At 35.0% G+C, this 13,921-nt stretch overlaps 1 protein-coding gene across 4 annotated transcripts in view; it reads right to left on the minus strand.

Moving 5' to 3' along the window:
• Positions 1–1,284: 1,284 nt before the first annotated feature.
• Positions 1,285–13,921, minus strand: part of KLHL28 (kelch like family member 28) — a 37,735-nt gene continuing 25,098 nt past the window's right edge. For all 4 annotated transcript variants that reach the window (XM_054449155.2, XM_054449154.2, XM_054449151.2 and 1 more), the window contains 3 exons: positions 11,060–11,503; positions 8,295–8,503; positions 1,285–6,152 (listed from right to left, as the gene is read on the minus strand). In XM_054449155.2, coding sequence (XP_054305130.1) covers positions 5,989–6,152; positions 8,295–8,503; positions 11,060–11,503 — 817 coding nt within the window. In that variant the 3' untranslated portion in view covers positions 1,285–5,988. The remainder of the gene's footprint in view (positions 6,153–8,294; positions 8,504–11,059; positions 11,504–13,921) is intronic.

A 13,921-nucleotide genomic window follows, 5' to 3' on the forward strand; every position in this document is an offset into this window, starting at 1 on the left:
AATTTTTTAAAAGACTGGAGTTAACAGGTGGCTAGCTAGCATTCTATCTAGGAAATTCATGCTGAAAGCAACTTCGAGTACTACTGTTATCTATCCATAATCTAATCAGTATCCAATGCTTTGCTAATTAGCATATTAAATGTCGGGAGCATTTCTTGGGGAAGTGGCTCATCGACAACATTATCAAAAAGTTGCTCTTGACCTGGCATGGTGGCTCATGCCTGTAAATCCAGAAATCCAGCACTTTCAGAGGCCGAGGTGGGAGGATGACTTGAGGCAAGGAGTTCGAGAACACCCTGGCCAACATAGCGAGGCCTCATCTCTACAAAATAAAAATTAAAAAAAATAGCCAGAAAGTGGCCCACACCTGTACTTCCAGCTACTCAGGAGGCTGAGGCAGCAGGATCATTTGAGCCCAAGAAATGGAGGCTGCAGTGAGCCAAGACTGTGCCACTGCCACTGCACTCTAGCCTGTGCAACAAAGTGAGACTATCTCAAAAAAAAAGGAAAAAGGAAAGTTACTTTTACTCATAAAGACTGAATCCATTCAGGCCTGTAATTTACCACTTCCTAAGAAAAGGCAACCAAGTCTCAACTGCTTGTTTCTTTGATTGCTGGTTACCTGATGCTGACCACAAATGTAATGAAATCCTCTTGGATATTACTGTGTCTGCCTCGAGTAAACCTTTCTTAAAAGGCTGGTTAGAGAATCTAAAAGGACAGAAAGCTGGGACTGCAATGGGCTTACTGAACACTTTTACTCCTGTCATACGTATGAATGTTTCTTTAGTAAACGTCTGAATGTGTGGCAGAATTTGGCCTACAACATGTTTTCTTTTTTTTTTGAGATGGAGTCTTGCTCTGTTGTCCAGGCTGGAATGCAATGGCGCCATCTCGGCTCACTGCAACCTCTGCCTCCCAGGTTCAAGCGATTCCCCTGCCTCAGCCTCCTAACTAGCTGGGATTACAGGCATACGCCAACACGCCCGGCTAATTTTTGTATTTTTAGTAGAGACGGTGTTTTACCATGTTGGCCCAGGCTGGTCTCAAACTACTGACCTCAGGTAATCCGCCCGCCTCAGCCTCCCAAAGTGCTGGGGTTACAGGTGTGAGCCACTGAGCCAGGCCTGGCCTAAGACATGTTTTCACTGTAACCTGCTAATGAGGATGTAAAGGAGTGGCTACTCTATGGCTACTACCTATCTATGCATAAAACCCTAAGAGCTGAGCATGACAAAGTTAGCTTGGTTCAGTTCACAATTATCATATGAGATATACAAAGTAGATTTTTCATTTTTATTTTAAACATTTTACATTAAATGAAATTTAACCATAATAATTACAGAACATTACCACAATAATATACACAAATAACCTTTAAAATAAAAAAGAATACAATTCTTAACTAGTTAAATGACACTTTAGTATGTAAACATAAATAAAATAAAACCCTGATGCTAAAAAGGTACATGTTCAGAGGTAAAATACATATACAAAAACATTTAAACTAACATAATTCACAACTAGATCACATTCTTTGCAAGAGAGTACAAATATTAGTACTCTACAGCTACAAAATTTCAGAATCCTGTTAAAATCAAAACTGTTGCTGGTTTAAAATACACAGCACAATTCATAAGGCAAAAATATAGGCATTATCATCCAGTTCTTTAACTTCACTTGTATTTTAAGGCAAACTTGGAACTTTTTGCTTAGTATTTAAAAATAAATGGGACTTACACATGATAACTTGACAAAATTAACAATAAATTATCTCTAGTTAAAGATGTATAATATAAAAGACATATGGATAACAATTTTTCTCTCTGCAGAGATGTAAACTGGATTTTTATTTGATTCCATATTCACACCAGTAGGAAAATTTGTAAACCTATTGTATTAAAAATGTATTGTATTCCTCACTCTTTTCAAATGTGTATCAACACCAAATCAATGTACTGTAAGTGAAAATCCAGTACATATCCAGCCATGGAATAATTGTTATCTAATTAAATCATGTCTAATTAAAGTGCTGTTTACAAAGGGAAAAAAGGTTAAGAAGTAGAACTGGATGTTAACTTGACATGTGACATCTTATAATTCCTTAACTTTTAGACTACAGAGGTTATGAGGTTATCACAAGTTTACTGAACTTTAAGCAGTAAGTGTTTATTGTAGAATCTGATTTTCCTGAAAATGAGCACTTAGGTGACAATACCAGGAATCCAACACCAAAACTGAAAATAAACACAACATGTACATATATTTCTCTCAATGTCAGCCAGAGTCTTGATACTACAGGAAATATATATATTTAAAATTTCTATAGTTTTCTTACTAGAAAATACATTATCCAATTCTAGGAGATTTGGAGTTCTATAAATATTAGGTTTTTTAATATTTCTTTTTCATGCCAATAAAACCTAATTGGACACTAAGGAATTGCTTATGCATAAACTAGGTCTCTAATCACTTCTTATGATGTCAGAGATAAGGAATTAGATTCATCCTTCACCAAAATAGTTATTAGGGTCTCTCCCACTATATTTTACTCTCTTTGAGTGAAAAAGAGTATATCTCTCTAGCTCCCACAGCATCTAACAGAATATCTCATACATATAGCAAACCCTCCATACGTGTTAAATTATCAAAATAAAATTTCAAAACCTAATGCCATTTTCCTATCACTTGATACCACTTCCTATAATATTCACTCATATTTAAAACAATAACAGCAATAACACAGAATTTATAAATATCCTTGGAGCTACATTAAAAGCCACTTACATTCTATTACAACATCCAATGATTATTGAATAGCCAAAGGTACCTAACAGATTAAGTTGTTATGACATAATTATAGAAGGCAAGTATCTTGCAACTGATTTCATTAATTTCTATTTCCCAATGCTGCTCTTTTCCAAAATATTTCTGGGAAATCTTAAATAGCTTTTCTCTTCTTGCCTGAATATGTATAATTATTTCTAAAACTTTTAATCCTGAGGATTTATAACCAAACATTTTGATCCTTTTTACCATTAGAAACCTGTGGCTTTAAATTCACAATTTGTCAGCAGAGTGTTCATAATGAAACTTCTCACAAATTTGTAAAAGAAGGCGCTAATGTAAACATATTAGTTGTCAGGTCAGATTAGTAGCTCTGGTTGTTACGAATAGTACAGTAGGTTAAGCAATCCTAAAATAAATATACTTCTAAATTTTGAACACTTTTCCTCTTCCTTTCACAGATTTTCATAATTTGTTCACTGGTGTATGGCTCCTACTACTACTGCCCAAGATATTTCACATTTAGTCTTCATCAAGATGAAATTTAGATTTTTCAAAAACAATGACCAGTATATGTTTTTGATCTAATTTACCAAATGATTATATACTAATTTGATAGTGGAGATGATACATGAGTAAAATATTGTTAAAATACAATGTATAGAATAGATGTGTTTATAATTAAAATCATTTTCTTTTTTTTTTTGAGGCGGAGTTTCACTCTTGTTGCCCAGGCTGGAGTGCAATGGTACAAGCTCGGCTCACTGCAACCTCTGCCTCCTGGGTTCAAGTGATTCTCCTGCCTCAGCCTCCCAAGTAGCTGGGATTACAGGTACCTGCCACAACGCCCAGCTAATTTTTTGTATTTTTAGTAGAGACGGGGTTTCACCATGTTGGCCAGGCTGGTCTCGAACTCCTGACCTCAGGTGATATACCTGCCTTGGCCTCTCCAAGTGCTGGGATTACAGGCGTGAGCCACTGCGCCCATCCTAAAATAATTTTCCACAGTCTTTCAAATTCCCTTATCTTTTGGGAATAGGGAATTAAAAATAGTATAATAGGATCTATTTAATAATTTGATCGCTATAAACAAAGAAAACTGAATTGGGGATTTAAAACTAAATATGTGATGAATCTATTTTAAACTGCTTTTCTTTAAATAAAGTCTGGGCCAACTACAATAGTGCACCTATTTCTATGCAATAGATTTATTCAAATCAATGAAAAAGTTATTGCTATATATTATTATGTTATTCAGACAAGCAACATAGAAAATACTCAGACTATCAATTGTTATTAGTTGCTCCTGTTGAGTTCTAAATTAGAAGAGACTAAAAATCACTTGCAAGGTTTTATAATCTGTGCAAATATTCATAAAGCATGATACTACATTTATGATTAAAAATGATTTTACATAGTTTTGTAGTATATATTCAAATCTACAACTGGCAGTTTATGGAAGAACAAAGAACTGTAAATTGCCCGGCTATTTATTCAAGAAATAAACATATATACTAACAAATGAACCTATGTTTTATAATTACAAATGGCTTCTTAATAATAGTCTAGAACATTATGGCACTTAAGAATATAATATGAATTTTTTTCTTAGGAAAAATTATCTTGCGGAGACTTTATAAGGAGATCGCAGACAGGTTTAAAAAAAAAATCAAGGAAAAGAAAATCAAATGACTACAGTTCCAAAATACAAGTACCGACATCATAATAAAATGCAAGTCAATGTGTTTAAGACTAACAGACGTTTACTAAAACATGCTAAAATCAAATAAGTTAACTACTTTCTTTAAATAAGCTGTCACTGGCTACAGCAAACAATTTTGCTTTAAAAGATCATTTCTTTAATCAAAGTAGAACTCAGCTTAGAACCATTACTCAAGTAAACATTGAGTTCCAGTTTTCCTCAATAACCTTAAAATATTCAGTTACCTAAGAAATGTACAAAGTAATGCATAACTGCCTAGTGCTTTATATTTAATGCATATATTTCTGTTTTTAAGAAAGACATGTAATATCTAGCACAAGAAGAAAGAAGATCAAAAGTGTAACTTTCTTTAAATCACTATTCAGGAACCATGAAAAGCATAACACAGGCCATTCTGATGGTTTTTGGATGTTAACATTAGCGTAATCACTAACATTTTTAATAAGCACAAATGAATCAAGCCATTAAAAATGCAAAAGACTATCAAAACATGTCATGCATATCTCATACTGAACATCCAAAAGGACATCAGTTATAGCCTTGTTATAAATCCTACAGTTAGCACCATTTTATATCTGGACACTTTGAAAAAGCAAAGATCTTAAAAAACTAAAATTATAAGGATATATGAAAAAAATTAATATGCACTAAGAATGGTACTAAACACTGCTCAAATATTTACATCAGCACTGGGAGGCCTGCTGTACTACTGAAGAAAAACTGAAACACCTGATATGCTTAAACTCCTATCCATGCTAACCATAGCATAGATAGGTAATTAAATTCATCCAACGTTAACCTGCCCATATACAAAAGGCATAAACAGTAAATATCTGATTTCCTAAAATAGGGCCCCAAATATCATGATAATAAAAGCAATTGTCTTAAAAATTTATTACATCCCTAGCCCTAAAACCATTTAGCAGGAAAGTATTCAGATGACTACCTATTGGCATGTTATTTACAACCCTTAAAAGTACCAAAATAAAAAGCAGCCCTTTGTTTGTTTTAAAACAAATGAAAAATGTGAAGCATTTACATCCAAGAAGCAGTATCAGCATTCTGTCCATTCATTCAATACACTCCAGCACCTAAAGCATCGCTCATCCTAGTAAATCATGGTTATCAGGGAAGGAGAGCTAAAATAAAAAAAAAAAAAAGCAGCAACGTTTTGTCTACATGTACACTTATGAACATAAAACTAGTACATCTCAGTCTTGGGGGAAAAAGTGCACAATTCAATTGGCAAGGTCTTTACTTTTTTTTTTTCTCTTTTTTCTTTTTGATTATTGATTTACTGTGTAATCAAGAGCAACCAAAACTACTTGTCAATTAAAAGTACCCAACAAAACTTTTGAGTCTTCATGCTACTTCAAGTTAAAAAGAAAGCAATGCAGCTTGTGGGTTTCAGAAAACTGGGCCATCTGTTCATGCAGTACAAGTTTCACCACCATACTATTTCCGAGAGTTCACATTTGTCAAAGTGCAGTTAACCCAAAGTTGCAGCGACAGTATATCATGCCAGCTGAATCCAGCCACGTATCTGAGATAGGATCATATTTCTGCACTGTATTCAGATAGGAAGACCCTGAGTGACCACCGACGACATAAAGGTAGTTATCGATTACAGCAGCACCAACTCCTAGGAAAGGTTGGCACAAAGAAGAAAGAAACATGTTAACCATGAAGTATACTTTTTCTCACTAAAAATAAATTTGTATTTTAATGTTTTATTAAAATACATTTTAACAATCTATTATTAATTATACAGGCAATATACAGTAGTCCTCCCTTTATCTGAGTTTTTGCTTTCCATGCTTTCAGTTACCTGAAGTCAACCACAACTAGAAAATAGGGAGTACTGTACAGTAAGATATTTTGAGGGAGACCACATCCACATAACTTTTATTACAGTATATTGTTACAATTGTTCTATTCTATTATTGTTGTTGCTAATCTCTTACTGCACCTAATTTACAAACTAAACCTTATCATAGATATATATGTATAGGAAAAAACATTACATACATAGGGTTTGGTACTATCTGCAGTTTCAGTCCACTGGGGGTCTCGGAATATATATCTCCTGTGGTTATGGGGGGCCTACTGGAGCAATATGAGCTTGATGGAAAAACAAAATCCTTAAAATAAAAGTAAGAGTTACTGAAGTGAGAGGATGGCTGGAGGCCAAAAGTTTGAGGCAGCGGTGAGCTATGACTGTTTCACCACTGCACTCCTGCCTGGCTCGACAGAGTAGGACCCTGTCTAAACACTAAAACAAAATAAATAAAAGCAAGAGTTGAAGTCTTCCTTTACCTGTCCTCTCTAATCCTACTCTTCCTTTCCCTTCACTACGGGAAAATGGAGTATATATCTTTCCATAGGCTTTTTTTTTTAAAATTTCATTTCATTCTAGAAAAATCAATTTATGAGGTTTTCAAATACATTGAAATATTTAAAATACATTAAATGACATAATTTATGCTTCTAAAAATTCTACTTTAGATATTATATAGTTCTAAAAAGAAACAGTTCACTCCAATTTTTTAAGTTCTCATTGTTTCTGTGGCTTTCCCTCTCAAGGATAAAAAAGAAACAAATTATAGTAAACACTAAAATAGTTCATTTCAGCGTGTCTTTTCAGTTTCTCTTGCATGTTTGTTTCAAAAGGTTCTTTAATCATAAATATAGGTTGAACATCCAATACCCAAAAATATGAAATCCAAAGTGCTCCAACATCTGAAACTTTTTTTTTTTTGAGATGGAGTCTTGCTCTGTCTCCCAGGCTAGAGTGCAGTGGCGGGATCTCGGTTCTAGTGATTCTCGTGCCTCAGCCTCCCGAGTAGCTGACACTACAGGCATGTGCCACCGCGCTAGGCTAATTTTGCATTTTTAGTAGAGATGGGGTTCCACCATGTTGCCCAGGCTGATCTTGAACTCCTGACCTCAAGTGATCCTCCCACTTCGGCCTCCCAAAGTGCTAGGATTACAGGCGTGAGCCACACCGTGCCTGGCCCAACATCTGAAACTTTTTGAGCACCATATGATGCTCAAAGAAAGTGTTCACTTAAGCATTTCACACTTTAGATTTCTGAACTTGGCATGCTCAACCTGGTAAGCATAATGCAAATATTCCAAAATCCCAAATCCAAAACCTGAAACACTTCTGGTCCTAAGCATTTTGGATAGGAAATATTCAACCTGTATGAGGAGTGCTCCCTAAAGCATTTCCATCAGTATCTTAAAATCTTTCCCTTAAAATGATGTGATGAGTTTGAGTTCAAAGATAACAATTTCTCCTAAACCACAAAAGCGGATTTGTTTTTTTTCTACGAACTCTGAAATACAACCCTTTTTGATCAACTATACCCCCTGGGGAAGAAAGAACATTTGAAAGTGAACACACAGATTACTGATGTACAATAGAAAACAAAACAGAACAATCCGAGGATTGTATGTATGTAACATATGAAAAGATGACATTTGTTACATGGACAAAAGGAGCTTCTATAAATACACACTCTAGTATAAGCATTTCCCAAAATGTATTCAGCAAGTTTGAGAAACAATAATATGCACATTGGCATATAAAAGTCACAATAAAGAAATCTATATACTTTTGTCTAGCTAATTGTCTTTCAAGTTTACCACATACAAGTCTTTTTTTTTTTTTTTTCTGGACAAGTAATATTCCTACTGCTATATTCCAAGGAACTATTATTGCAATCACATCATTATAGAAAACATTGCCTTATATGTTTAGAAATTAATAAATTCTTATTACCTGTTCTAGGTTCTTTCATTGGTCTACACACAGTCCACTGATTTTGATGAGGATCGTATCTTTCAATGCTGGACAAATGTGAGACTCCATTATGTCCACCCACCACAAAAATAAAGCCTAGCATGACACCCACGCCAAAGTGAATCCTTTTATCTGCCATGGATGCAACCATCTCCCAGGAGTCCTTACTTGGATCATAACGCTCCACACTGCAAATATTTAAAAAAAATTTAATTTACAGATCTTTTGTGTCATTCTTCCTGTCAAAGCAAAACTAAAACCCACTACAGCTTTAAAAGTTCACATAATAGAGAGATACTAAACAAGAGTAGTCTGCCACAAATGCTTAGGTTTTGCTGATAAGATTGCAAGGATAAAAGCTTACCTTGTAAACAAGGTGCGATTCCATATGCTATTCCATTATATTGTACAAGCAGCAAAGTATATTAAGAGCATAGAACTTGGAGTCAGAAGACCTGGGTTCAAGTACTAAGTGTGTATACCTAGGGCCAAACGAACCTTAACCCTACTGCTGTGGATTTGTGTAATCCTGAGTAAGTCATTTCCTCTCACCTGCAAAAATGAGGATAGTGCAACCTCAAGGGATTCATACAAGAATAAAGTCAAATGAGTATGCACGTAACTTTGAAAACCACTAATTGAATACAGATTTTTTTTTTTGTTCCTAAATTTTATTTATTTTTGAGGCAGGTCTCGCTCTGTCACCTAGGCTGGAGTGCAGTGGCACAATCATAGCTCACTGCAGCCTCAAATTCCGGGGCTGAAGTGATCTTTCTGCCTCAGCCTCCTGAGTAGCTAGGACTAAAGGTACATGCCCCCATGCCTGGCTTAATACAGAGGTTTTTAGGATCTTCTATACAGTTAATGGAAAGAGAAGAGGAAGAGAAGGGTGGGGAAAAGAAAAACCTTTATTTTTTTTCCTCACAGAATTCATGTGGCTTACTGCAAAGCAATCACTGTAGATTGCATAGTACAAACTGGCTAATCATAATTATCTCAGGTTGATTTAGGAGTACTCAGGAATTTGAGTCAAGACTGTGTTCCAGAGAACCTGTGGCATTTCTAAGCTGCATTATGGAATCCAAATTAAATCAGAATTTTCAAAAAGGCTTCCCTAGAAAATTCTAGCAGCTGTTTAAGACTATGATTTCCTCTGAAGGGGCACAAAGGCACAGAGGTAAGATTGTTGGGCTTGTTCTGGCCCTAATCTAATTTCCTGAAAAAACCATAAGCATTTAAAAGGTTGTGACACCATTCTGGAGTTCATAATAGAGACTGGGTAATAATGTTTCTGAAAGAACTCCAGGATAGAATCCATTAGACCAAAATCATTGAAGAAGAGTTGATGCACTGCAGCAAGACTTTCAAGATAATCAAATTTAAAATACTTAACCTTTTATCTTACAAATTTTGTCCAGAAGCTTTTCAAAGAATAGAAATGCATGTCTATGTCCCATATTTTTCCTTCAACTAAGGGCAAAAAAATAAATAAATAAAAGGAGGAATACTTTGGCTTCAATAGAAGTTAAAATTTACAGATGAAATGCTGTTGTGCCATCACTTTCTCAGTCAACAAACCTCGGTATTTGTAGAGGATTGGTTCCAGGATCCACCCCATCCCAAGGATACCAAAATTTGCAGATGCTCAAGTTCCTTATATAAAACAGTATAATATTTGCATATAAGCTACACATATCCTCTTGTATACTTTAAATCATCTCTAGATTACTTATAATACTATGCAAACAGCTGTTATACTGTATTATTTTGTTTTTTATTATTGTAAATTTTTTCAAATATTTTTGATCCACAGTTGGTTGGATCTGTGGATGTAGAACCCATGGATATGGAGGGCTGACTGTATGCCCTGTCATTAAAATACTCACAATCAAAATAACAAAAACCACTCTAATTACTATTAAAGATACAATCTTTTCTTTTCTTTCTTTTTTTTTTTTGAGACAGAGTCTCACTCTGTTGCTCAGGCTGGAGCGTAGTAGTGCATTCAAGGCTCACTGCAGCCTCAACCTCCTGGGCTCAAGCAATCCTCCCACATCAGCCTCCCAAAGTATTAGGATTACAGGCGTGAACCACCACACCTGGCCAAAGATAAAACCTTTGGAACATCAATTTTCAATAAAGGTTCAGAATTATGATTAATTTCTCATATAACTAGTTACTTCATACTTTTATTTTCTCATATATATTTCTCCTTTATTCAGATAATACTACAGAATACAGATATCACAAATTCAAACTCCAGCACAAGTCAAATACCTGATGATACATGTATGATTAGAGGAAAGAATTCAGAAAGGAATATTTAAATAAGGTTTTAAGTTTATGATGTGCTATAATATTGTATAGACATACAGGAATTAAATTTCTACTTCTTTATTCTATTAGGCAATACAATAAAAGACAATTTACATACTGTGCACATAGATGTACACACCACACAAAATCTAAAGTTGTCTAACTTCATCTTATTTTTAGGTTTCTGAGTTTTAAAATCTAGTCCATTTATAGTGAATGAACGTAAAATTTAATGAGAGGGATTTGATTGTTAGGTTTGTATTAAATTCCCATGTAAAACAATTACAATTATATCCATGGAGCAGATTAAGTTTCCCAAATGCCGGAAGTTCATTCATACACACAAATTGTTTAAAACTCAGAAATCATTGCTAATGAGACTTTTAAAAATCCACAAACATATGCAATTTAATTATTAAGTTAAATACCTGTTCATGTGGGCAGGACCATACCCACCAATGGCATATATCATTCCATCCAATACCGCTGCAGCAAAACAACTTCTTGTTGTCGTCATTGGTGCCACAGGTTGCCATTTTCTTATTTTGGGAATGTACTTCTCTACAGATTGTAAATAAGATTGTCCATCATAACCACCTAAGGCATAAAGTTCTCCTGCAAGTACTACTACTCCAAGAGTACTTCGGCTTTCATTCATTCTCTCTAGAGAAGTCCAAGTATTTGTATCAGGATTCCAGCATTCTACTGAATTTTCATGGTTTCTGATAGTGACGCCAGGACGCACATTAGTTGCAATACCACCTATAACATATACTTTTTGGTCTAAAACGCATATTCCAAATTCATAGCGAGGAATGTTTAGGGGTGCCAAACCAATCCAAGAGTCATTCTGAGGAAAGTACATCTCCACACTAAAGAATAAGCAGAAAAAATATAAAATTTAAAACCCAAAGTGGCCCATAAAGACAGATATGTTTAATCTTATTAGTAATCAGGGACACAAAAATTAAAACCACAATAAACCATGACACACCTTCCAAAGTGGCAAAAAATGTAAAGTCAGATAATAATTGTAGGCAAGAATGTGTAGCAAGAAATGCATACTCCGTTGGTGAGAGTGTAAACTTGTATAAGTTACTTTGGAAAACAATTTTACATTATCTAAAAAAACTGAAGATACATGTGTCCTGACTCAGTAATTACATTCCTATGTATCTACTCTTCCGAATGTCTATTATAATTTTGCATCTAGACAAATACACACAAATGTTCACAGAAGCACAACACAATCATCCACCAAAAGGAGAATGGTTAAAGTGTACTTTATGTGTCCTGTTTGAGCAACTCTGTTGACGAAAAAGGCATGCATACATATATGTCCAAGAGTGTTTACTACAGTATTATTTGTAACAGCTCCAAAGTGGAAACAATCCAAATGTTTATCCACTATAAAATGGATAAATTGTGCCATATCATATAAGAGAATACTATATGGCAATGAAAGGAACAAACTATAGCTACATGTCACTGGGGGAATCTTACACACATAATGTTGAGATAAAAAAGTCAAATTCAAAAGGATATCAATTAAGTTCAAAAACAGGTAAAACGAATCTCTGGATTAGGAATGAGGATAGTGGTCACCTTTGGGGAGGACAAGAAGGGAGCTCAAGGGTGGCTTTTGAGTGTTGGTCATACTCTGTTTCTTGAACTGGTTTGTAGTGTTTACTTTGTGGTAATTCACTGAGCTGTACATTTGGGATTTGTACATTTTTCTGCATGTGTGTAACACTTTAATACTTAAAATTAAAATTTTTATTGTAGAAAGATAAAGTATATTATGCTCATACACTATATAACATATCAATTAAGTGAACCATTTCCTCATGCAATCTCACAGATGAATTTCACAAACATTGTTCAGTGAAAAAACATCTGAATAATATATATTACTGCATTTATATTAAAATGTGTAAAACCTAACAATATATTGGGGCACATTTAATATGTGGCAAAAAATGGAATAGTTCATAAAAATTCAGGACAGTGGATACTTCTGGAGGAAGGGAGATGGCAGCAAGGAGGGGCACAGGGGGACTTCAGAAGTATTGTTAATAGTCTGTGAAGCTGGTTGATAGGTACTTGAGTATTTATTCTTGATACCCTGTACCCATATACTATATAATCTTTTGCGTGTGTGTGTGTGTGTATATATATATCTATATCTTTACCCCCCAACAAAAAGTTGGGAAAAAGTAGCTAATGTCCCCAAACTCAATAATGTAACAGCATTAAAAAAGTCCTCCATCCAGTATAATCAAGCTATATTCATTCACTCAATAGTTACGGAATTCCTATTTAAAGTCAGTTTTTTTAATACTTGTCTTAAAAATATGAATTTGATGCAATGATATATGATGGAGTAGTTTGACCCTAACAAGGTATAAAAGAGAATGGGAGATAAGGAAGTGAATTTTCCAGTGATTTTTACTATAATGAGTAAAATAAATATGAGCAGATAGCTATGAAGCGGGGCAGAGAAAGACCATGGGACCAGAGGGGATTAATTTAACCTGGAAGCTTAAACCCAAATGTGTTTGCATGCTGATGCATGCATAGTACAGAGGGAGAAGATGATGATATAGGAGAGAGATAGGATAAACGGAAAAGCAAAGTCTTTGTGTAATGCAGAGTGAATGAAATCTAGTGCATAAGTAGAGAGGTGGAAGGGTTGGTCTTAGAAATAACTTGGCAGATTTGGTGTTGGGAAGATGAGGTAGTTCTCTCCTGGTTGCTTCCATCTTTTCAGTAGAATAAGAGGTAAGGGGAAGGGGTTGTGGATGTTTTTAAGAGAGCAGAAGGTGTGAGACATGAGGGAGTCAAAGAATAAACTGATTAAGGAAACATAGAGCAGTTACTGGGGAGTGCTGAAGGCTCCATGTGAGACAAGTTAAAATGGGTATGTAGGTTTCTCTAGTTACATTCTGCTGCTCAGATGTAGCCATGGCATAAGTGGAGAATTGAATTTAACTAGATGAGTATAACGGAGGAACAGAAAGGCAAAGGGGCCATGGCGTATTTAAAGGAATGATGACTGTGATGTTTCTCGAATCTAAGCTAGGTAAGCTGGGAAGATAAGAACATGTGGTGGTTCAAGAGCAATCAATTATACTAACTGATTATGGGGCCAATGGATGAAGAATCCTGAAAGGGACAAAGACTCATTGGAGGGCGTGTACTGAAAGAAATAAGCTGGCAAGAAAAAACCACTGTCAAAGAGTAGAATGTGTGAACCAAGATTTTTGAATGTGTTGAAGTCACCGGTAATA

Source organism: Pongo pygmaeus, chromosome 15 (genome assembly GCF_028885625.2).
Source record: "Pongo pygmaeus isolate AG05252 chromosome 15, NHGRI_mPonPyg2-v2.0_pri, whole genome shotgun sequence".
In the NCBI taxonomy this organism is placed as follows: domain Eukaryota; kingdom Metazoa; phylum Chordata; class Mammalia; order Primates; family Hominidae; genus Pongo; species Pongo pygmaeus.